A 22,371-nucleotide genomic window follows, 5' to 3' on the forward strand; every position below is an offset into this window, starting at 1 on the left:
ACAAGGTGGAGGACTGGAGGCTGGATTTAACCAGGGATTTTTCTCCCACGGACACACACGCACACACGAATACAAAGTGAGGACCGTGCTTTGACTTTCATAGACTTCAATTCATTTCCAAGCCTTTCTATGCCCTAACCCTAACCTTTACCTGTATATACCAAACCCTAAACCTAACTGACACCTTGGTGCTAACCCAAACCCCTAGCCCAGTAAAAAAAAAGTGAGGCCCTAAAAGAAGGTCCTCACTTTGCATCAAAGTCCTCACTTTAATAGTAAAATGAGCAAAAAATGCTCTTGCTCAGCTGTAAATACAACAACACACACGCACGCTCTGAAGTGTGAGCACTGCATGAAACAGGAGGAGGATTCTCAGTCGGAATTTTCAGGCTGCAGCAGCAGCAGCATCTAGAGGATTAAGATGTGTAAACACATACTGAGGGATGAATCATGCAATAAGTACAGTCCTAGTGCATATCTGGGGTTCTAGGGTTTTAAAGACGATCACCGTTGTTGCAAACTTTCCTTTTCGGCTTTCTTGTTCCTTTTAGCTAATTATGGCTGTATTCATCACTATGTCTAAAAAACACAAATATGTAAAAGGAGAGAGAGAGAGAGAGAGAGAGAGAGAGAGAGAGAGAGAGAGAGAGAGAGAGAGAAAGAGAGAGAGAGCAGCTGGAAATGTTTAAATAAGAGCTAGTTGCAAACTAAAATTTTGTTTCTTAAGGGTTTCCCACCTCTTTTTCATCAAAACCCAGATGTGTATGAATATCAACAAATAAAATGCACCTATTTGTACTTTTATGTGTCTTTGGTCAAAGCTATTTCATTTAAAAAAAATAATAAAAGGAGCAAATAGTGGTGGAAAAAGGTATTTACAATATTCTTATATAATCTGCATACACCATATGTTGTTTACTCTTGCTATTGGGAAGATGGAGAGAGCTAAAAACAGGTCAATCCTTGAAGAAAACCTGTTAGAGGCCGCAGAAGATCTTTGACTGAGATGGAGCAGGACAATGATTCTAAACATACATCCAGAGCCATAAAGGTTAAAATTAAATAAAAGAAAATCTTGTTTCCTCCCCTACAGCCACATTATCCTAAAGATGCAGTCCCAAAATCACCTAGTACTTAGCTGAAGGTGTCCAAAATGATAAGAACAACAGAGATCTGGGGCAGAAATCTTTAGGTCCAACATCTCTGTTAGCCGTGCTAAACCCTGAATGCACGAAATAAAACAGATTTATCTCTGCTTACAGTAGCAAAAACATCCATCTGCTGTGCTGTTCTTTGTTTTTAACCGGCTCCAGCATAAACTTCAGAAATCCACACCGACCTTTTGGGTCTGCTCATCACGTTCGGCTCGACTGGTTTCAGACAACAAAGCGGCGCAACCTCAAAGTCTGGTGACAAAAACAGGTTGTTTACAAAGCACGTGCAAAACTAATTGAAGACAATCACCACTGATGATTAAACATCCTTCTGTTATTTGGGAGAAACGTTTCCTTCCAGACTGAGGTCAGTTTTTCAGTACATTAGCAGGACCCAGCGCATGTGAGCTACTCATTGTTGCATCACTGTTTGCTCGGAGAGGTCAGACAGACCTGGAAAACTGAAACACTGGTCTTCTGGCAGCATCTGTTGTTAGAAAATATTCATTTTTTTTAAAAAAAAAAGCAAACCAGGGCTCCGGACCAAATGTGAAGTCACTCTTTATTTACAAGAAGCTGCAGCCAAGGAATCCGAATGAGATATAGTTAGTTTTATTTGCTCAAAGTTTTGGTAATATTTGGCTCATTATTGTTTTATAGGTCGTCTTGCTCCAGCTACTTCACGGCTGGTGAATTAGGTAATCGGTTAAGCGAAGTCAAAGCTGATCCCTTCTAGCCCCATAAAGAAATTAGTCCAGTATCATCATCAGAACAAGAGTTCAAGATAAAATAAAGAACCTTACTGCATACCAAATTGGTTAGATAATTTATTGGTATCCTGAGAATGCTATTGCTGTTGCTACTCACCCTCTTCTCTCTCACCTGGAGGACCAAGAGAGCTATGCATGCATTCTCTTCACTGACTTTATCTCTACTTTTAATAGCATCCTTCTCTACAAAAGAGGAGAATGTGAGTCTCCAGCGTCCTGCCTACACCTCCTTATAAATGACTTTGTGACTAACCAGACACAAAATATAGGTTTCATGGATCAAAGTGTCCAACGGAGGCCATTTTTTTTGTGCCACCGGGTGACTGAGGGGGAAATGAAAAGATAGTGAAACTGGCATTTTGGAAAGTTTCAGTTAAACAGAGTGGCTGCAGGGTCACATCATTCTCTTTGCTCCAACAACACATCCACACACAGTAGTAGCAGTTGGTGCTCCATAAGAGGCCGTTGTTAATATCTGTGCTGCTTTCTCCTTACCTTACTTCATCTCCGTATGATGTTTTAATATAGTCGGCTCCCATTGCTCAACAGCTTCCTAATAATAACAAGGAGAGACACCGGTCGGTATCTGCGCTTTTGTAATTTTGTCGAGGGTTTCTTTTATTAAAACTATATTAAAGACTCCTAGAAACAATTACATTCACCATTACTTCTGTAAACATAGCGCTGCTGTGTAATGTCTCCTTCCGTTATCTGCACATGCGGGTAGCTCTGCGGTCTTGAATTCAGACAGTAGTCTGATGGCGGACGCATTTAATAGTAGTATGAACGGCCGACCCGACAAAATCCGATTTCAACCTGAAGAGGGGGTAAATATTATCCAAATATATTCAAGAAAAATGCTTTATCTATGTCAATCTTAATAGTGTGTGTTTACATGTAATCTGAAATTTTATATTATAATATTTCCATCAACTTACTCTCCTGCAACAGTGAATTTCCACCAGCAGACTGCGATATTACAACCCTGGGGCACAGGGTGCAGCAAAAAGCCAAAAAAATTGCCACACTGAGACACAAACAAGCTGAATTCAGGTACAAATATGAACTGTCTGCATTTTTCTGTGTGTGAGCAGTTTTGGCTGCTTTCACTAGCTTTAATGTGTGTTGTTGGCTTTGTTTAGTAAGTAGATTTGTGTTGAACTAAATCAGATGACATTAAACAACACAATGCTGGAAAAAAAAAGATGTTTTATGGGATGATTTATTTCAGTGTTTTAGTTTTCAATGCTCAATTTTACAATGCCAAATCTCTATTTCAGTGACGATGTATGTTGTCATTGATATAGCTACATATATCTGTATGTAGAGGTTTTCATTGTGTGTGCCATTCTTTTAATTTCTAAATATAAATACAAATGCAAATTTCTTCTACTCTTGACAGGCTCCTCCTGAACACTACCACGGACTGGAAAGCTAGCTGTGGATTTCAGAAAAAAACGTCCCGGTGATACATATCAAAGGGTTCAGGGTGAAGAGGGTGCTGAACTTCTGTTTTCTGGGAGACTGCATCCCAGAGGGTTTGACCTGGTGTGTGAGCACAGCAGATCTGGTGAAGAGGACTTCCTCCGAGTCCTCAGACAAAATAACATCCCTCAAAACTTTGGTGGCGGCCGTCTATTGTGTTGCTGCCCTCCGTTTGTGGTTTTCCAGATGCACTGTGAGATAGATGGAATCACTTAAGATGATTGGCTGTCTGCTACGCTCTTCCTGCTGCTGCAGGAAAGCTGGAACAATTAGAAAAGACTCTTCATACAACCTGTCCCAGTTGCTGCCACCAGACAGGAGACATTAGGGCAAGTATTTTCCAAGAGCTGTCAGGCCAACAAATGCCACCTAAACTGTAATATGTATTTTCTGTACTTCAGACTGTGTTTGATTTTATTGTATAAGCAGCCATATCATGAGAATTTTACAATGCAAAGTCCTCGTATATGTACACATATCTGGCAAAAAAGCTGATTCTGAAATATTTTCTTTTAGGTGTAACAGTTGCAGAATAATTGTTATAACTTATTTTTGTTCACTTTGTTTTCTTTTACTTGTTACAATGGCAATTTGGCTATGGTGTTTTATTCAATCGTGTTTCAGTTCAGCAATTTTCCCTATAAAGGTTTTCAATATCAGCTCAGCTTCATAATTCTTTTTGCCCTCTGAAGGTGTTCTTGATCAGTATGTGCACAATGAGTGCATTTCAGCATGCCTCTGTTTTCGCTGCTGGCAGGATGTTTTGAAGTGGTGAACAGAGAATGATGGAAGCATCAAAAAGAAAGAGAGAGAGACAACAAGATGGAAATCCTTACAGGAATGTAAACTGTAACTGATTCAGCATTGATCCCACCACTTGCTGCAGTCCCAGCTTCTTCTCTTACCCCAAACGTGACTTTAACAGTGAATTTAAAAAAATAATTTCCACCTGCTAACAGCATCTTCACCTAAACATTTACGTTTGCAAACCAAAATCATCTATATTTGTGCAGGACCGTCTGCTGCTCATCATGAGAAGAGCAGCTTTAGTCATCTTGTTGAACACAGGCTTGACATGTCTTGTACGAAATATGAGACACAATCAAAAAGCATCTTTACCGAAGAGAGGAAAAAGAAGTCTTTAAAAACTGCTACTGCAGTTTGCTCTTAGTTTGTGTTCATTGTTGCAAATCTAAAATCCCTTACTGCCTATTTGTCTTTTCAGGGACTAGGTTCTGTTTTTACCTCACTGATGAATAACGAATACAGACTTCAGCACACAGGCAGTGCCAGATCACTGGACGTCTTAAGCCAGTAGATGGCCGCTGTCATTCCCTGCCTGGTTCTGGGTTCTAAATTTGAACAAGTCTCCACGTTTTTTTTTTTTGCCATTTGAGTTTTGCCATGCCCCTGTCGAACAGCCACGCTGCCCTCTCTATTCTGGACATAACCTGGACTGATCTCACCACTACGAGCCTTGCCTAGTCCTTCGGGTCTGTCTGCCCTGTCCAGCCCTACGTTTATGACCCACACCTGTCCTACAGATCTGATCCAAGCCTCTGATGATCCTTGGATGTTTGTCGTACTGCCGATCATCTCCTGCTGCAAGCAGCCTGCGGACCTGCGCTTGGCAGTGTGGGATTCCAGTACAAACTACAGTGTTGGAAGTGCAAGAGAACATATTAATCAGCAGTGTTATTGATTGCAATTCTATAAATGTCACCATGATCAAACTAATCCTCATCATGCACTGAACAATTAGTTTCATTTTGCAGCTGTGGAAATATCCCACCTGAAAACTTACATTGAAAATCTTTTTTCCTATTGCTTGTTTGTATATGCCCCTTGCTTAATGATATGGACGTCTCTTACTTAATTTCTCTTTTTTGCAACCTAAATTTGTTTGACTTTGTACCCTTAGAACAATTTGGAAATGTGTGTTTCTTCTGCATGAAATTGTTGTTTTGTAATGATGTTTTGCCTCTGTGATGGGCACCACCTCATGCCTCATGGTTGTTTTAGTCCCAATTATGCTAAAATATTTTCCCCAAATTTATCTAAAATACCAGTTAAAGTTTTATTCCCATTTCTCCTCATAAATTCCTGTTAATTCCTATATATTGGAATGCAAAGTGTCAAACCTTGATACTTCCAATAATTTTTCAACATTTTTCAAATGAAGATGTGTTGGCGGAAAATATGTGGTCTCCTGAACTGGTAGACAGATGAAACAAATAAATATAACATGATCGTGTCACTAAGCCGGCCCTGTGTAACATCACAAGCTCTTCACTGATGTTTTAAACTAATTATAAAAATGTGCAAAACAAAGATCAAGGTTGTGTCTGGTTGTTTGACGTCGACATGACCTTCCAGCTTAGTGCTTTGATTCCTGAACAAGAATTTAAATCAATCTCAGATGATTAGTGGGCGTTAAGATGCAAACAAATAAACTCATGTATTCCTTAAAACCACTCATATTTTCTAAACATGACACCAGTTGAATACTATTCTGATGCAAACCATCATCCGTTTCTTTTTTATATTTGTGTGAGGTTATAGATTATAATGTAACACAAAACACAAGTAAAACGTACAAAATAACATGCCATTTTTCATAAAGTGTGGTTTTATAATTTATAAAAATGTTTATGAGCAGCGGAATCAATTGTAAATCTGACCTCATTGCATAAAATAAAGAATATAATGTCCTGCTTCTGGCTGCTCTGGTCTGGCTCACATGCACCTTATGATCTGAGCTCTGTTTTCCTTTATTGCATTTTTTTTTTTTTGAGTGCTTTGGGGAACGTCATCATCTGATTTCTGGTTGTGTGCTGTTGCCTTTCTGGTCACTTGCTATTCTCTAGCTGCTTTAATGCTGAATGTAAATAATACTGAGGTGAAGGAACATCCAACAAAAAGGAGAAAATAACAAGACATCAGGGACATTTTTTTTTAGCATCCATTGTACAGTAAAGAACAGAATTATGCATACCTGTTTCAGATTATGGTTTAAAATTAGGGCCACTCAACTGACAGGAAAAAAAGCATACATCTCTCAAAAGATGATAAACATGTAAAAGGATAATCCATTAAAAAATTACATGTGCTTTTATTTACATGTTATTAAAAACAATGTGTGTTAGAAATTAATCAAACACTTTTGAATAATCAATGGCAAGCTCTTTATTGGCATTTCAACAATCAAATGGTAGATGGACTGAACTTATATAGCGCTTTTCAGTCATACTGACCACCCAATGCACTGTACAGTAGAGCCACATTCACCCAATCGCACTCACTAACGCACACACATTCATACACCAATACGCAGCTCAGTAGGCAATTTAGGGTTATGGGCCTTGCCCAGGGGCACATCGACAATCAAAGACTCATTATGATCACTGACCAGGTTTTGCATATTTGCACTGGAATTATGTTTTATTTTCGATGAGTTCAGAGTCTCTGAGCCTGGACGGCCTCTTTGCCATCACCTTAGTCTTCAGTTTTCTCCAGAGTTTCACCATGATATTGAAGTCAGGACTCCAGCTGGGCCACTCCAAAAATGCAAGTATCAATTCTAATCAGAAACAGTGGCGTCTCTGGCATGAGTTCTGTGCCACAAGTTAAGTGGGGCACAGAAACTCAACACCTACTAGCAGCAACTCATTTTTTTGTGATGCTTATAAATTGACTTTGATCAGTTTCAAATGAGAAAGATAAAATAGCATAAACCAACACACTAGAAATGGCATTTTATATAAGCTAAATGTTATTTAATTTTTCTACGTAAAATTACAAATAAAGGCTCACTAATAATGTTCATTTATCAAACAGAAAAGATTCACATCAATCCTTCAATGAGCTAGCAAGAACAGCCAACACTAGATTCTCGCACACTTTCTTGAAGAACGGAAACATAACGTGTGTGTTTCCAGTATTTTGATTGGACGATACAAGCTTGGGGCCTTATGATTTGTGCTCCACGACTGTCTACTGAGAGCGTGTTGAGCATGCGCACTGCGATTTCAGATTTTCGTTTTTTAAACAAACGTTGGTGGGCCGGCCCGAATATCAAGGTCCCTCAACAGGATTTAGCGTACTGAGCTTGTTAGTATTCTGGCAGACTTAGATATATTGTCACAAATGTCTATAACTATAATTTTATTAGTAAGGGAATCGTCTTTTTTACAATATTACTCTGAACGATCCTGGTCGACTGATTATTGTGAACATAGAGCTCCACAGCAACATCTGGTGGGGCCAAGCCCCACTGGCCCCAAATGCAGAGATGCCACACATCAGAAAAAACGTGTTGTTAAAATGAAGCTTTAAATCAACCTACCTACCTGCGCGCAAATAAATAGGATTTAGATGTGTTTATAGTTAAGGAACACAGAGACACAGAGGCATTGGGAAAGTGTTAAAAGTAACACTTTATTTCAGACTGCTCTAGAAGTTTTTATGAATAACATTGATGAAGTACAGAAATTACATTTAAAGTTCATGTCAGCTAAGATATGAGAAATCCAGCTACCTGTTTTAAAAGATACCGTGATTAAAAAAACAAAGGAAAATATACACAGTAATTAAAGACCTAAATGAAAATATTGAACAATCCCCAACTTAATTCATCTGTGGATGTATTTTAAATGTTCTGACCGATATGTTCTGCTCTCTGTAAAATAATCTGGGGGCCTGAAAAGTTTATGTGTGTTTGGTAATTGACTACGTTTTTAACATACAGAAAGCACCTGCAGTTGGCCAACTGTCAAGGTTCATATCAGGTTATTTCCAGTTTTGGTCTTCCATCCCCTCATACAATCTTTTGAATATATTTTACACATGATGTCCAATGATTTATAATTATCTACTTAATCATAGTCCACTGGATGAAAATAGGTTCTGTACAACAACAATCTGTCAGCTGGAGGTCAGCTATTTGGGTGTAATAAGAGGCCATTATAATATTATTTTTTTGCCAAAACCAATATGGATTTAGAACCATAATGGGCAAAGGATGTATTATCTACAAAATTGATCAAATTGAAACCTTAGAAACGTCTAACCTTTTAGTTCATAAAATGTAATCTAAATAACTGCTTTGAGTAACTAACTACCAAGAGAAATAACCATATATACAATAGAGAGTGCAGGGACACAAAATGAGAGTGAGTCAGAAAGAAAAAGCAACAACTTGGTGTGACAAGTGTAAGCAAAGTAACCCAAAGCCGACATGGATCTTCTCCTCAGTTGTTGAAAATGTTTGTTTCAAAACAGGACAACTTCAAAAAGACTGAAGAGCGCCTTTCTGTATTATTCACTACCTGAGGTTTCTTAGAAACTGCTTCATCCTTTTTCTTAGAAAAGTAAACATTTGGAGGATTTTTGGCCAACATACACAGCTGACTGACAGCCTACAGATACAGGTAGGAGGGGAGAGGAGCAGTGTCCGTAGTATTTTTCAAAAGCAGTTTTAGGCAATTGCGCTATATGACAGATGGTGTGTTCAAAAACTTCTTAAACTGGTTCCGTGATATTTATTAAAACTGGAAACTACTCCATGTGGATTGTGCATACAGCAATAATGCAGAACAGATTTTTTTTTTAACAAAAGTATTATGTTTACTCTCACTTTGTACATTTATTTATTAATAGAAACAAGCAAATGAAACATGCATGGCTTTATCATACAGTATGGCATCACAACTAGGTGCCTTTTTTAAGTAGTTGATGAAAAAAACGAAAGAAAATAGCATCAGTAACAAGGCCATTGGCACACTTGGAAAAAATTATAATAATAATGAGCTTCAAAACCCCTGTAGCATGATTTCACCTTCAAACCTTTGGTCAGAGGGGAACAAATTCCATGTCAAGAAATAATGTTTTCAGGACAATCAGAAGAGCCAGAATCCTTTGATCAGATGTGAATAAGTTGGAGTTTTTCAGCAACAAACACTAAAATTGTTTGAATGCATGGTACCATTAACTCTTTCAGATACCAGAGGGGTTAAAACAAATATCTGGCACAGAAATGGTTCATCAGACACAACCTCAACCTTCTTCCATGGCAATATCAGTACCCAGAACTTTAATCCCATGCAAAACTTGTGAAGTAAAGTGAAGAGAACATTCCAGAGGACAAAGGATCTAGAGAGACTGTGCCAATAGGAATGGTTGAAAAAAATCTCTCTCCGCGTATGCTCCGACCTTAGGAAATGTTATGTGAGAAGAAGAAATAGTGAGAAGTGTTGTGTTATTGGCAAAGGCAGGGTTGTGTGAGGTAGTAACTGCAAGTTACCAATAACTGTGGAAAACATACCTTGATGAACATAAATTTTAATCTCACCCCCCCCCCTCCATCTGAATTATTGTAATCATTAAAGACTGGATTTTTTAAAAAGTTTTTTTGAACTACTGCACTTTTGTTTGAGGCGTTTTACACATTTTTTACCAGTGGTGGCAACTAGTGTGGCACTGTATTACTGGATCAGTGGTGAGAAATAGCATAAGGTAAAACTCCAGACATTTTGGACTCTAACCAAGAAAAGCTTCATATTTCAAAGCCCCAAATGTCTGTAATTGTCTAGATCAAGCTCTGTCCTGTAGTGTGTTGGTTGTGTTTGTGATCTGAAAAAATATGAAGAATGTCCGTTGCTCCAAAAACATATTTTGTTGGAGCTAAAATATATTTTGAGCTTCAGGGATGTCCTCAGTCTTGCTGTTAGCACTATTTCACATTCGTCTGCAGTTGATGTTAAGTGTTTAGATAAAATCTCAGACACGAAGGTTCTATTAGTGAATTTCTCCAATGTGAGATCAATAAAGACTATCTTATCTTATTTATTATTTTATGTAATTGTGGGGTCTTTTGGCACAGTCAAAGTTTCTTGATGCTGATTTTCAGTTGCCGTTGCTGGAACATTTGGTTCTGGCTGGCAGTCTCCCATAAGTTCAACCCTTACTGTTGGAGGGCTCAGATGATTCTCTGGATGACTTTGCTGCAGTGGTCGTGAAGATACCCTCGGGGAACATCTGGGGGAATGTCTCGGAGAAGCTCGAGCTAAGAGCCGAAGCTGCCGCTGCTCCTCCCTCTCTCTCTTCTTCTGCTCATACTCCTCAGCGCTGACTAGAGGTACCAGCACTTTAGCAGTGTTATTGAACAGATTGTAATCCACCTTGTAGTGTTTCTTTGTTACCCTGATCATCTCCTGAAAAAGATGACCCCAGAGGATCTCCTTTGGTACGTATGACGTCCGGGTCTGATGCAGCATGCCGGTGGAGTCATCTGTGTAGGTGAACGACACCAACAATTCAAAGTCTGCTTTTCGCAGATCTTCCAAACTCATCTTGTACAGCGGGCTTCCAGGTTCAATCCGGTGGAAAATGGTTGAAGGTGTGATCAAGATAAGGTCCTTTTGCATAATGGCCAAGTCTTCGTAGGTCACCTCCACCTTGCCGGTAGCGTGCACTGTGGTGCGGAGGATCTGAGCACAGGCGGTTCCCTCCACCATGTGGTGCCTGCGGAAATCCCCAATCCTCCAGGAAAGACACAGATACCCATCTCGAAGGTTGATGACTGCACAGTTGCTGAAGCCAACCGTCTGCGCCCTCTTTCTGGCCGAGGCCATTTTGGCCACCACAATTCCGATGACAAAAGTGTCAATGAAGCAGCTGATGACGTCCTGAATGGTGACAATGATTATGGCGCTCATGCAATTCTCAGACATTCCTCTGAAGCCATAACCGATGGTGGTCTGGGTTTCCAGAGAAAAGAGGAAACTGGCTGTGAAGCTGCGCACCTCAAATACGCATGGGTCATTATTGGGGTCTCTGACATCTCCATGAACCAAAGCAATGATAAAGAAAAGAATCCCAAAGAAGAGCCAGGAAAGGATATAAGACAACGCAAAGATCAGAAACATCACCCTCCACCTGATCTCAACTAAGCTGGTAAAGATGTCGTTGACAAACAGCAGCCATTCTTCTGGGACATGGCGAAACACCACGCTGCAACTGCCTTCTTTACGTACGTATCGTTGTACTTTTGCGTGAGGTCCATTCTCAGTGCTCACACTTATTTCTTCGAAGGGGTTCACTGATAGGTATTTAGGCATCTTTCAGGGTCTGCGGAGAATACAGAAAAAGTGTTAGTTGATTTGGCTGAGTTGTACATAATATTGTAAAAAATAAGTTTTCTTATTTAGCACCATTCATACACAAGGAAATCCAAAGTGCTTTTCCAGCACATCATCGGGGAAAAAATAACAAAAAATGAGCATTAAACATTGCATAAAAACATATTTAATTACATATAGGTTTGTGTACAGTTGTACTCAATAAATAGAATATTATTTATTTCTGTAACTCAGTTCACTAAGTGAAAACCCTTATATAGATTAATTACTGACTGTTTTCAAGCCATTATTTCTGTTAATTATGATTTGTTGATTATAGCTAATGAAAACACAACATTTAAGTTAAGAATATTAGATCAGACCAATACAAAACAATTAAGATACTGAAATGTGCGTTAAATGAAAAGAATGTTTAATATCTTATTATTTTAGGTATAATTTTCAAAATATACTTTTAATCTGAGAACCAAGCCTCATCTGAGTGCATATTTTAGTTTAATATATATGACTAAATAAACTTCTCTCTCACCCACCACTGTTGCCCTTGGTGGTGGTGGCAGTGGGGGGGTTTGCTATTTATCTCAAACTTGGGTCCTAAACCAAAAGCCTTAGCCGTATCCTTGCCTTTCCTTGAACTACGCTTTTCTGGACTGAAATTTTCTATGTCTATCCGGTTTTCTGATGGAACGTCCTCTCCAGTGTGGAGCCACTGTCTTGAGTACTCCAATGCCCATGTGTCGCACGGTTGCCTTAACCTGCCAGGTCCTCTCCAGCTCTACCCTGAGCCATTGGTATTTCTCCATGTTCTTGTGGTCCTTTTTCCTGATGTTTCCATTGTATGGGATGGCCACATCGACCACACTGACTCTCCTCTTAGCAATGATCACAATATCCAGTTGTTTACCTGTTACCATTTTGTTGGATTGTATCTGGGAGTCTACGACTTAGCACAGTCATTTTACACCATTTTGTGTGATAATCCACACTATGACCGGGGGGTCACCAGTTGGTATTCTTCACAGATGTTTCAGCACACTGTACCGGCTATTGGTAATGGTATTCATTTTCTTCCAGTATCTTATAAACTACTGTGAGATGTTGGATTGTTTAAGGGGCCTCTTTGCAGAGCCTGCACCTGGGATCTTGTCTAGAGTGGTAGATCCCCCACATGTGCTTAGCAGTTTTTACATTTTAACATCTGTGGTCTGAATTTCCTCCTTTGGCCAACTTATTATCCCAGCTGTGTATCTAATTACTGTCACAGAACAGCTGTTGATTGCCCAAACGTTGTTCTTCCCATTGAGCTAACCTGCCTTACTTGTTGCAGGTATTTGGCTGTTGTTGCTTTCCTTGGGGATTCTTCCCTCCATCTAATTTCCATTTGCTTATTGTAGCCAGTATGATGCCTGACTGAAGCTTCCATGTTGTGCAGAGACAGGTCAAAGCCCTTCTGGGGGTCTTTCATTAACAAGACTGTTCGGTCCGCCGTCAACCCTGTACTAGCATAGAAAAGTATAGGGGGCACAAAGTGGTACAATGTGTAGGGGGCACTTTTCAATACTTTTTCATGGTGAGAAATAGTATTGAAAAATATAGGGGGCACGAAGTGGTTAAAGCACTTTTCAGTGATTTATAATGGTATGGGAGATTTATAACGAGAAAGTGTTCAATAGGATTGAAAAGTATAGGGGGCACAAAGTTGTAAAAGGCACAGGGGGCACTTTTCAATACTTTATAATGGTGTGAAATAGCATTGAAAAAAGTGAGACTGAGACTCTTTGTTGGATAGCTACCGCTATATGCCACAGAATACAGACCTATATACAAAAAGAAAAAAATAAATAAATACACCAATATATATATATATATATATATATATATATATATATATATATATATATATATATATATATATATATTCAGTGTATAAATAGACAGACAGGCCGCGGACGGACGGACGGACGGACGGACGGACGGACGGACGGACGGACAGAGATAGATAGATAGATAGATAGATAGATAGATAGATAGATAGATAGATAGATAGATAGATAGATAGATAGATAGATAGATAGATAGATAGATAGATAGATAGATAGATGCCCTCAGTTGTTTCATTTGTAGACCAAGATCAGACAGTCATGGATAGAAGATAAAAGTCAGTCACTCTACAGATTATCATTCTGTCTGTTTTGACTTACAGCTGTTTGCTTTGTTGGATTACAGTTTAACTGACCCCAAAGCCTTGTCAAAGTTAAAGTAAGAGTAATGCAGGTCATGAGCACAACAGCAGACAGACTCTGCAGACTAGCTGTCTGACCTCTGACCCAAATAAGGCATCTGCAAATGGGACATGCAAATCTATGTTTTTGTCCTGACTTTATGGATCTTCTACACCTGAAAACTACCATCTATAGTTTTGTCTGCTTATTGATGTGTTGTGCAAAAGGAACAATACTTACCCATATCTAAATAAATCTTGATAGTACAAATGCTACAAGTCAAAACATGGTGTGTGATTTTTCAACTGAGTATGTTCCTATGTAAATAATTCCTGCATCTTGTTAATTAAAATGGATCATAAACCAATCCATAAGAGAAATGTTTTTTATTCAAACTCATGAAAATGCTCAGTAATTACGCCAATCCATAAGACTAGTATCCAGTAGAACCCTGTAATGACAGAACAATAAGAATCCTTAGATCCAATAAGAGTCTCTAAAATAGCTAAAAAAAAGCACAGCAGAGCAGATTATTAAATATTGCAATAATAGTATATTTTACCTTCACCTAATGCAATTTGGCTTCAAAAAACACAATTCAACTAAAATAGCTTTCCGCTTTTCTCTGAAAATTTAAATCTGGTTAAATCAAGCGCTTAAGTTGCAGATCCTGTAGTGATGAATGAAAACAATCAACTTGAAGTAGTACATGAGTTGTGAGAATTTGAATAAATATGCACACTTTGTTCTGGTGTTTAAAATATTTGATGAACTAGCTCCTCATGCACAGCAAGAATTTATTAAGAAGAAGGAAAATCATAATAGGTCAACCAGGGAAAGTGAAAGGTGACTGTGCCGTTCCTTTCAGGTGGAGTACCTTCGGAAAGATGGTATTCTCCTATTATGTTTCACAAACATGGAATACAATACCAGCTGTTATACAGCAGTCAACTCTTAAATTACTTACTAAACACTTAAAAATTTGGTTAGTGAAAAGCTGCTCCCACAACCTGACAAGAACTCATATGGGTTAATATTCAATTAGATATATCTTTTTTTTTTACCATTGTAAACATGTTAATCATTTAAAAGCTTTTGCCCTTTTTATGATTTTTATGAATTATATTTATATCCAATGGTTAAGGAAAACTGGATTGTGATGCATTACCATGTGAATATTTTGTAGACTGTGTGATACATTTTTGCATTTTTACACTTTAACAACTAGGGACAATCATTATATATTATTTTTGGCCTGAACTAATTGTGCTTTTAACATTTCTAGTTCACAGTATTGTTTTGCTGTTGTTTTTGTCTTTGTACTGTGTTGTTTTGGGTATCTGGCTTTACCTGGGATTTGAGGTAGAATTTGGCTATAATATCACTTGTTTACATTTTCAAATTAATATGCATTGTCCCTTTAACAAATACATAAAAATACAAATAGAACAGTTGTTTGATAAAAACACAGGCAAGTCCAACAGTTTACTTTCAAACAAAGCATAACACTATTACTCCTTAAAAAAGGTTTTTGACAATAAGACCATCTGACAAGGATAATTTATTTTTCTCACAAGTCATCCACATGTTTTGCTGTCATGTTTTTCCCCACATAGTGCTTTTATTTTCAAGACTGTGATCTGGAAATGTTTACATGAGTAATTCTCCTTTTCCTTCCTGGTTTTACATTAATAAGTTTGATCTTAATAGGGCAGTTGCCTGGAGATGACAAACGCACCATAACAGTCCGTGTTTGGATTTCTGCTAATTTCTTCGCAAGCAATGTTTCTTTGTGATCAAAGAAAAATAACTGAGCAACATCAGAAATTTCTCATTTAATGCCTGTATTGTTAACTTTACTTTGGAAAATTATCAAACAGAAATGGCATCAGAAGAAATAGACATTTGAAAAAAAAAATAGAGGGAATTACATTTAAGGAACCAGTTGATTGATGAATGAAAATAAATAAATAAATAGTGAATTATATTGGTCTGCATGATGGTGCATTTGGCAGCACTGTTGCCTTTGAGCAAAGTCCTGGATAGCATATATAATGGATGGATGGATGTTTATGACAGATTAAATAATAAATAAATGCATTAATAAATTATCTAATTTATCTGATTAAATAACTTAGATTAAATTAAACAGTGGGTTTCTATTGTCAAAGAAAAATAAATATCTTGTATTATATACAAACTTGATACATTTTGTATTAATCTAGATATAACAATTCTCAGATGCAAATATTTGTTGTCCAAAAGCAATAATCCAGGCCTTTTTCTTTTCTTTGGGTGGAGTTCAGAGAATTGTCAGGGGCCCAATAAAATAAATAAATAAATAAATACACAAAACTAACACCAAACCTTAACGGGTCTAAGCGAGCAGTGGAAAAGACAAAGTGGAAACTGGAATGGTGTCACGTTGCAATCACAGGCAGAGGAAGGATCAATCACAGCCAAACCACTGAGAGCATCCTCCACGCCCAAAACAAATGGGGTTTGAATCACCGCTATCTGACTGAGTGAACTGGGACTCCACTCTCTTCTGGCAACAGCCAACATCCAGACTGCCAGACTTTGGAGCTCATTCCATGAGGTCATGGAAATATATTGCTGTTAGCTTCCTATAATCCCCTCCTAAATGTCCTGATATGTATGAAAAGAATCAGATTATCCAAATGGAAAACCTACAGAAGCTGAGTTACTGTTTTTTTTATGTGTCCAAACCTGCTACTGCTATTTCTAGCAATAGCCACACTTCCAAAGTGGCTAAAATGCTTTATGATGAGCTATATTACAGCAAACAGAGACAGTTTATAAGTGCAGAATGAGAGACTACAACATACGCTGATTAACAAAAAATGGTTAAGCACCTGAAGGAATGAATGAGCTCATTTGGTTTTATTTTGGTCCACATGTAGAACATTGATGGGATGTGTATGGAGGACATTTGACAAATTTGTTGTTGTTTGTTAATTTGAAAGTTGTTGGTTTGATTCCAGCTTCCTTCACCGTCACATGTCGATGTTCTTCTGCGTAAGGCACATAACCCCAAGCTTCCTACTGATAGGCGTACAAATGTATTCACATTTAAGATTGAGACTGGAAGAGTCTGGGTCTAATGTAAAGTACTTTGAGGAATCAGTATGATTTAAACACACTTTTTAAATTTAAAGGAGGGGTACAAGTCATTTGAAATGATTATTTCTCATGACTGTCTTCTTCCCTCTAAAATCAATATAATCAGATTAAAAGCTGTGTCTTTGTAAAATTTCAAATCATGCAAACCAATTGTTCTGTCTGTTAATGAGTTGATTTTTATAAAAAAAAAATTGCCTTTAGGCCTAATATAAATTTAGCACAAAAAGTAGGTAAAATTGTTTTGTCAGTTTTTTTCCCCTTTTTTTCACCTCTTGACTATAAATGTTATGTTTTTTGAAAAACTTTTTATTTTCCCTTTAATGGTTCCACATTTAAAAAGTGAATATAAGGGTGTAAAGTACATTATAATCTCTGTCCAGTGCATGCTTTGGTTTTAAAATAATTATTCACTGAGTTTTTAATACGCCTCATCAAATAAATAATTCTTACTTTATTTAGCAGAAAACAAATAATAGTTACATTTTGTGTAAATACTCTATTTCATAGTGTTTTAGAACTATAAAGAATAGTTAGTAAAGAACTGATAGGAGATTTGGTTAGATTATTTTCAATCAATTAAGGGTAATCAGGCATAGCAATGCTTGGATTACTTACACAGTGAAACCATCTGAAAATGGTAAAGGTTGTTATCAAGATTTTATTAATTAGCCTGCACAGATATTTCAGAATAAAATATGTTTAAAAAAACTTTATAGTTGTTTTTATAATTAGGCTGTCCATTTTACGAGTTGTCCCTAAATGCACCTTAAAGATCCTGTCTCCTGCCTACATTACAGCATTTTAGGCTGTTTGATTGCTACTGCAGGCAGCAGGATTTTGCCCTTAGCTAATCATCGTCCAGTACCAGGTGTTGTATATGTTTGGCTTGAAGCTACTTCAGGTGAGAAAGCGTTAAAATGCTGACAAATTCTAGGTTCTGACCTTTTACTTGTCCTTAATTGTCACTGAATAAGAAACCTTAACTTTTCTGAAATACCAGACTTTAGCAACAACTGGGAGTCCACACAGTTTTGCTCTGGTGTTACACAATGGACTGTAGCTTTGTGCGCTTAGTTCTGCGCATAAACTTTCTGCATGTGTTCAGCTCTAAAGCAAGGCTGTGTTCAGTCAGTTACACATGCGTGCCAAATGAAAAGGGCTGCACTGAAAATGTCCAGTTGGTATTTGTGTACCCTCACATCCCCACTAAATGCCTTTGTGGATTGAACAGCTGATTTGATTATGTGGGCTGTGCCCATGAAAAACCTGCCAAGTATGTTCTGTCAGTAGTAAACAGCTTTTGTTGGAGGCAGTGTGATGGTGTGGGAGGGCATCTCCCTCACAGGAAAAACAAGATTTTTCATCACTGGAGTCAGTCTCACTTTAGAGAAATATGTCATTTCATTAAATGTGTTTTATTTTCTGAAAATTGTGCATTAATGAACATTTTAAATAATACACGTGTTAATTCACCAAATTACAGTCAAGGCTGTAATTGTTTGTCCCCCTGTCAGTTGGTGCAGGGTAGATGGTATCAAGTATCAAGAAGAGATCTTGCAACTACGGGCAATCCTGGTCTCCCACAGTCAGTGACCAGAAATGCATTTTTTATTTTTTACAAACGTGGCACAATGTTAAAGGAAATACACAGGCTTTTCGAGGCTGAATCGGCAAGAACTATTTAACTAGTTATTTGTATTTCCTGCACCAAAGTAATGTCCTTTCTGCAGTTAACTGCTTTTAAACCTGCTGTTCCTTTGCGGGAATTTAATTGTGAAAGATGTGAAGTGGTTAAACGAGGCATCATTTGTCCTCTTTTTCATGTTTGTGACTGAAACGAACGTGTATTGTTATCGATCATTTGGTTGTCTACCCCAGAGGAATCAAATTTTAAATATAAAAAACTGCAAATTTCCAACATGAAAATTAACATGATATTAAAACAAAAACTTAAGACTTAGTGGTTTAAAAGTTTGGGAATTAAAAAATATGCATCATAATTTCTATAATTACTTGATTTTCCTATTTGGAACAACCGTTGACATAATGTTTCTCACAGTCACAGCTTATGTTTCTGGTCTTTCAAGATTTCCGTCTAGAAACCATCACGGGCAATATTTAAGCTGCCGTCCCCGAATGTTTGTGGGTTGACGTCATCCGCTCCACAAATCATTATTCAGCAGGTAGGATCTCGTTTTATGACTGAAATGAGCCACTCGGTCACAGTTTAGTGCAAGTAATCCAAATGTTTTCTTTCTGTTTGTTTAGTGTGTGACGGTAGTGTGGCGAGCAGCAGAATAAAAGCTGCAAGCAGACTTCCAAGAAACCCTGTGTTTGCACAAAGGTCATTTTATTTTCCCTTCTCTTGTCTTCTCTGCATGTTTACGTGTTTGTGTCAGCTAAGCTTTCCCGTTGAAGCATTTAGTCTATTTTGTTTTACTGCGGTAAATACTGTTGGGAAACTGAGAAGTTGTTTTATTCTTAACGTACTGCGGCAACTTACAAAACCGTTGGCTTGTTATAATGAATGAAGACATGATCAGAGAGCAAAATGCTGTTTCATGTACACTCTTTTTCAATACAGGCAACACATAAAAAGTGTTTTACGTGAGCTCAACCTTGAAGAAATAAATCACATTTTGTGGAACATTGAGATTTGTCTGAGTATGTGTATCGTTTGCATGCTTAGCAATGACCTTTCTAATGTAATTAAATTAGTGATGCGTACTACACTAAAATTGTCTATACTGAACCGTGGCCTCGCTGAATTAATTAATAAAAGGTAACATCAAATAGTTGTTCATTGATGTGTGATTTTTTTTTTTATGTATTGTTTGCTGTAAAGACACCACAGAATATTAAGCTTGAAATCTCAGTCAATCAAAAATTTCCTCAAATAAACAAACAAATTATCAAACAAGAGCCCACTTATTCAATAACAGAACAAAGGCAGAGAAACTCAACTTGGAAGCAAGATGTGAGAGCACTGAGACTGCCACCCATTTTTAATTTGACGTTTGTAGTATTATATGGTAATTTTGAGCATTGTTAAACATGAAAAGAGTTAACCCTATGTGTTTCTGACCAGTTCAAAATAGGAAAGAGGAGTTTCCACCAAATGCACCATGCAGAACAGTGACCTGTGAGAGCCAAATCAGAACATTTCGAACAAAAACAGGTTTTATTTTACATGCGTCCAGAGGGAACTGTTGTCACCACATCCACTGATGTATTTACGGAGATCAAGACATACAGCTAGCCTCTGTTTGTACTAAACACCACACGGGACAAACGCTTACAACAAAAACACTTCCTGACCTTTAGTATAAAGTTTCCACTGTACTCCAAAGTGGAATAGCGTTCATTTGTGGGTGCTGCGTCTTTGTTTTTCACCACAACACTCTCTCAAAGTTTCCTTTTGTCTGCTAAAGTCAGACTGAAGGTCTTACGTCCAGAGCTGACTGAGAATGAAGAAATGAACTCTGGAAAGAACTTGAAAATTTTTTCGTGTTTCCTCTGCCGCTCGGGGCACTTACAACCCCATTACATGCTCACTTACTGCAAATGACACCGTGCTACCCTCATGTGGTTCACTGGAACAGAACCGAGTACACAAGCGGCAGGTCGGAGCTTTCCCCCGAGGTTATCTGCCACATTCGATGACCTTCAGAACCTCGACATGGTCGTGCTGTTTCACCTGAAGCTTTGCCACCAGATGAACGGCAGCAAGGAGATAACGCCTCCCTATCTAAAGACATGTCAGACTTGTTGACTGTGCTCTGGAGGTCCGGTGGCGGAGGTCTTTTTAATAAGGTTTAAAGGTCAGCAGACTGAAGTGTTTTGATTATGTTTTGGCAGCGTGTTCCTGGGAGTTAATGGTTTATCCAAGCTTCAAGGGACTAAGCGAACCAGATCCTGCTTAGTTTTGTTTTGCTTCATCAGAAACAGCTAAGATTTGCTTTTACAGATGCAGGGTTTAACCATTTCAATTTGTTTGAAACGCATTTCCATTGCACTGTAAACCTTTTTCACATAATTTTCTGATTTTTAATTTTTTTTTAATTTTTATATTAAAACACACTGCTTGGAATACCAGCAGACAAACATATAGAAATACAGTTTTGCTGTTCTTGTAACTACACTTCCTCACCTACCCACTCATTCTAGTGTCTGCAAGACTTGTCTCAAATCAAATTCCAACACCGTAAAAGTTAGATCACATTATGAAGACCGAATCTACAGATATGCTTTTTTTTTTTTAAATAAATGCAACTTAAAGCTAACATAATCTTTTTTTCTGGATAAGATCAGACTTCTCAGTGAAACATGATCACTTGAGCTGTACTTATCACCTTGACCACATCTTGTTCGTTTTGTGTTCCTGCTGTTAATACAGTAGCTCAGATTACTGATTGTTCTGCTCACCGTTTCGTGTCAGATTTTTTTCCCCTCCAACCCAACGACTACATTCAAACCAGTAACATCTAGTCTTTAGTGTGTGTGGGAATGTTTCTATTCCAACACAATAAGTTAACCTGTCATCAGCATTTATGTTCTCTCTCTCTCTTAGCAGTTGTGTTTTCCCTCCCTTAAAATGCTAAACTGTAAAGATAGCCTCAATTCAATAGAATTTCCTGCATCGCTTCTTACCGTGTTGCATAGGCAAATGCTGAGCCGGCTGCAGGACTTTGTGTCCTTGGTTTCAGAGGTTCTCCGCGCAGTCACCTGCAGGAATGAGCCGTCCCACACGTCACAGCAAAAACTAAAGATTAACGCCTCCCTCAGCATCACATGGTGTCTGTGAGGCAGGTGTCAGTCAGTGTGTGTGAGGATAAATGTCAGCCTTCAGGAGTGTGTGTTATGGGTCTGGGATCATGCAGGCTCACCTTATCAAAAGGCCTTTGCGATATGACAAGTTTATGGCATTTAATCTGTTCCAAATGACCATAATCATGCCAGTTTAGTCATATAACATAGACAGATGATAATGACCCAACGGAATAGGAGACTTTGCCCAGATTTTAATTGCTTTTATGGACTATTTATATTACATAAGCCTTATTTGAATAAAATAAGGCTTGTCATTGTAAAAGTAAACAGAATATGAGAATAAGGAATTAGTTGTGCCTGTTTTGTTCATTCTTTCTGTTTAAATACCTCCATTCACACCATCTGAACTGATGAACACTGCCCCGCCTTTAGTGCCTTTAAAGCAATCCCTTATTCCCTGTCTGAAACTCCTTAGAGAGGTCAACACTCGTATATCTGCTTGCTTACCTTCAAACTGCTGTGCAACAAAACGCTGCTTATTGTCCAAGACATAAAGCCCTACTGTAGTTTCTAACCTAGAGATCTTTCACTCTGTTTGTTGCTGTGGGAAGAGACTCAGGGGCCCGACATATTGTGAAAACTGCAGGGCCACAAACTGATCTGGGACGATTGAAACGGGAGACGGAGA

General features: G+C 38.1%; 1 protein-coding gene across 1 annotated transcript; it reads right to left on the reverse strand.

Moving 5' to 3' along the window:
* Positions 1-9,800: 9,800 nt before the first annotated feature.
* On the reverse strand, positions 9,801-21,636 carry kcnj16 (potassium inwardly rectifying channel subfamily J member 16). Its single transcript, XM_036142041.1, has 2 exons — positions 21,564-21,636; positions 9,801-11,536 (listed from the first exon to the last, which is right to left on the reverse strand). Exon 2 carries the CDS (start codon positions 11,524-11,526, stop codon positions 10,261-10,263), a length of 1,266 nt encoding a protein of 421 aa, XP_035997934.1. The 5' UTR covers positions 11,527-11,536; positions 21,564-21,636; the 3' UTR covers positions 9,801-10,260.
* Positions 21,637-22,371: the final 735 nt, after the last annotated feature.

Source organism: Fundulus heteroclitus, chromosome 10 (genome assembly GCF_011125445.2).
Source record: "Fundulus heteroclitus isolate FHET01 chromosome 10, MU-UCD_Fhet_4.1, whole genome shotgun sequence".
In the NCBI taxonomy this organism is placed as follows: Eukaryota; Metazoa; Chordata; class Actinopteri; order Cyprinodontiformes; family Fundulidae; genus Fundulus; species Fundulus heteroclitus.